A 2500-nucleotide genomic window follows, 5' to 3' on the forward strand; every position below is an offset into this window, starting at 1 on the left:
TCTGTTTTGTTTAAGCTAAGAATTAGAACAGCGGTGCCTTGTCTCCTCAAAAAATGCAGTCTGGCTCTGTGCAGTGTGTCATTAGGTCTCTATTTCAGAAGTATAGGAAAACCAGGGAACCGGTTACAAACCTCTCTTGTTGTGGATTGCAGATTTGTTCCAGTGCGGAGCAATAGGTACTCAGATGAAAGCGTCCAGTTGGCCTGTGTGTATAAGTGTCCCAAACACTGGTGTCACATGTCCCACTGGTGACGCATGCTGTTTTAGCCTGTAGCCTATACATTCAGTCCATCATGAGGCCATGACGGACTGAAAGCCAGAAATGATGCTCTTGGTTGCAGTGACCACATAATGAGGCACCATTCTTTTCAGAAACTTCCCTTACTTATCTTATGTTAGTGGGTCAGTGGTGCTTATAGGGCAGGAAGTCAGTTGCCTGAATATAATGTGAGTGGTCATTTAGATGGCTCATGAACTCCCCAGAAAGGAAAGGAGTGATGAGTCTAATTACAGTAAAGTTGGTTTAAGTAATGTTCCTGACCTGGAACAAATCTACCAGCCATCATAGGAATTGAAGCAACATTGTACACATAGTTTATTGAAGATGTGTTTTGTGTGTCCCTGACATATACTGTTAAACTGGAGTCACGCCATATATTCTAACTACATAGAGTATGTATGTAAAGCTGAGCTCACAATAAAGTTGACTTTGACTCGACTGCAGCTTCCCCCATTAGCATGCGGTGTATTTGGGGGGAGGGGGGACCACACACACTCACCTCTCGTGTTTGCTTCTGGTTTGTCAGCCATGTTGAAAAAGCCTGTGGTGACTGAGGTACGAACCCCCACCAACACCTGGAGCGGCCTAGGCTTCTCCAAGTCCATGCCAGCCGAGACCATCAAGGAGCTGCGCAGAGCCAACCACGTGTCCTACAAGCCCACCATGTGCACCACTTATGAGGTAACTGTTGTGTGTGTACTGTAGATATGTACAAAGCTAAGTACACACTTAAGTACAAAGCTAAACCTTAGGCCGGAATCCCTAACAGTGTCTCTTTAGCCTACTTGCAGTCTGCAAGTATCATTCTCACTCTACAATAATGGGAAGGGATGAGCTGAGCATTTCACTTTACCACTTTGACTTTGACTTTCCAAAGTAACCTTGACCATCATCGCACCACTAAAAAGCCCTGGCTATAGTGCCTCATTTATACTGCTAGCATTAACATGGGAACTTTATCTAGAAGCGTGAGCTTTGGGTTAAACATTGGGTTAAGTGTTGACACAGCATCAGAAGATTAAACCTGAGCTGTTCTCTTTGTTCTCTTTCAAATCTGATACACAATAGCTAGCACTGTATTTATGGTATTTGATGGTATTTCCAGTAGTTTGTAGAAGTAAGTGACTACTAGGGTGATGTTCAGTTTCATTTTTAAGTGGCTTAGGTACAGTATAGAGTGTTGCTTAAGTACAGAGTGTCTATTACAAAGTGTAGTAATAGAGGTAAGTTGGCATTGCATCATGGGGTCTGTAGTCCATCTGGGCTTAGCCAGACACATTCAAGTTTCAGCATGCCTATTTGTGGGCTGTGTAGTACATTGAGTCTGTGGATACGGCAGATAAATCTGTTTTCCAAAATCAGGTTCAGTTATACTCTGTGAGAGAACTCAGTGTCTGAGGTTTAAGCCCAGGCAGTGATGACAGTCTTGCCCGCCCAAAGACTGATTATTGGCCAGTGCTGGCTGCGGCTGAGCCACCATCGCACGGGACGCCATGGTTAGTAACGTCCTTCTGTGCTCTGTCAGGGATCGCCCCTGTCGCTGTCCCGCTCCAACAGTCGCGAGGGCGTGGGAAACGGCAGCGACTCGGACAACTGGCGCGAGCGGAACGGGAGCGGCAATGGAGGCGGGGGTGGCCTCCCGACGCACAGCGAGTTCTCGTCGGCGATCAGTCCAAAGAGGAAGCAGAACAAAACAGGTGAGCGTCCTCTCTGCACAACACACTGCAACCTCATGCACTTGTGCTGCTTCTCCTCTGTCTGCTCACTTCTGCACTTTGTGAATAAGACTATAACCTCTAGGAGCATGCAGTGTAGCTTGACTATTCAACCTCAATTGTATTTGGGTAATTTGGAACAGTTTGAGCCAAATTAATATATGTGAATGAAAATGATATGCGGTTTGATTAACTGAATGTGATTAGAGCTCACTAATCACTAGAGCTCACTAATCACTATAGTACAGTAAATCATCTATCACATAAAAAAATGTTTTGCTTTGATGGTAAAGTGGCATTTTTTAAATGTAATTAAGTGGTATGTTCTATGAATAGATTGTACCAGAGCGGTATAAAGATAGGGTTAGATCTTTATACGGGTCTGGATTGTGCATTAAACACAGCAGATTTTGCAATGCTGCCCTGCAGTGCGCATGTCCGTATGAGAGCCCATCCACAGAGCAGCACTGGGGTCTCTGTCTGTCTTTACCATCAGCAGGAAATA

At 44.9% G+C, this 2500-nt stretch overlaps 1 protein-coding gene across 1 annotated transcript in view; it reads left to right on the top strand.

Annotated features, from left to right (window-relative positions):
• Positions 1–2500, top strand: part of LOC121699753 (protein bicaudal C homolog 1-like) — a 79836-nt gene that overhangs the window by 67711 nt on the left and 9625 nt on the right. Inside the window, exons 17-18 of the mRNA XM_042082131.1 lie at positions 807–961; positions 1806–1977. Of these exons, the coding sequence (XP_041938065.1) occupies positions 807–961; positions 1806–1977 (327 nt within the window). The remainder of the gene's footprint in view (positions 1–806; positions 962–1805; positions 1978–2500) is intronic.

Source organism: Alosa sapidissima, chromosome 24 (assembly GCF_018492685.1).
Source record: "Alosa sapidissima isolate fAloSap1 chromosome 24, fAloSap1.pri, whole genome shotgun sequence".
NCBI classification, from domain to species: domain Eukaryota; kingdom Metazoa; phylum Chordata; class Actinopteri; order Clupeiformes; family Clupeidae; genus Alosa; species Alosa sapidissima.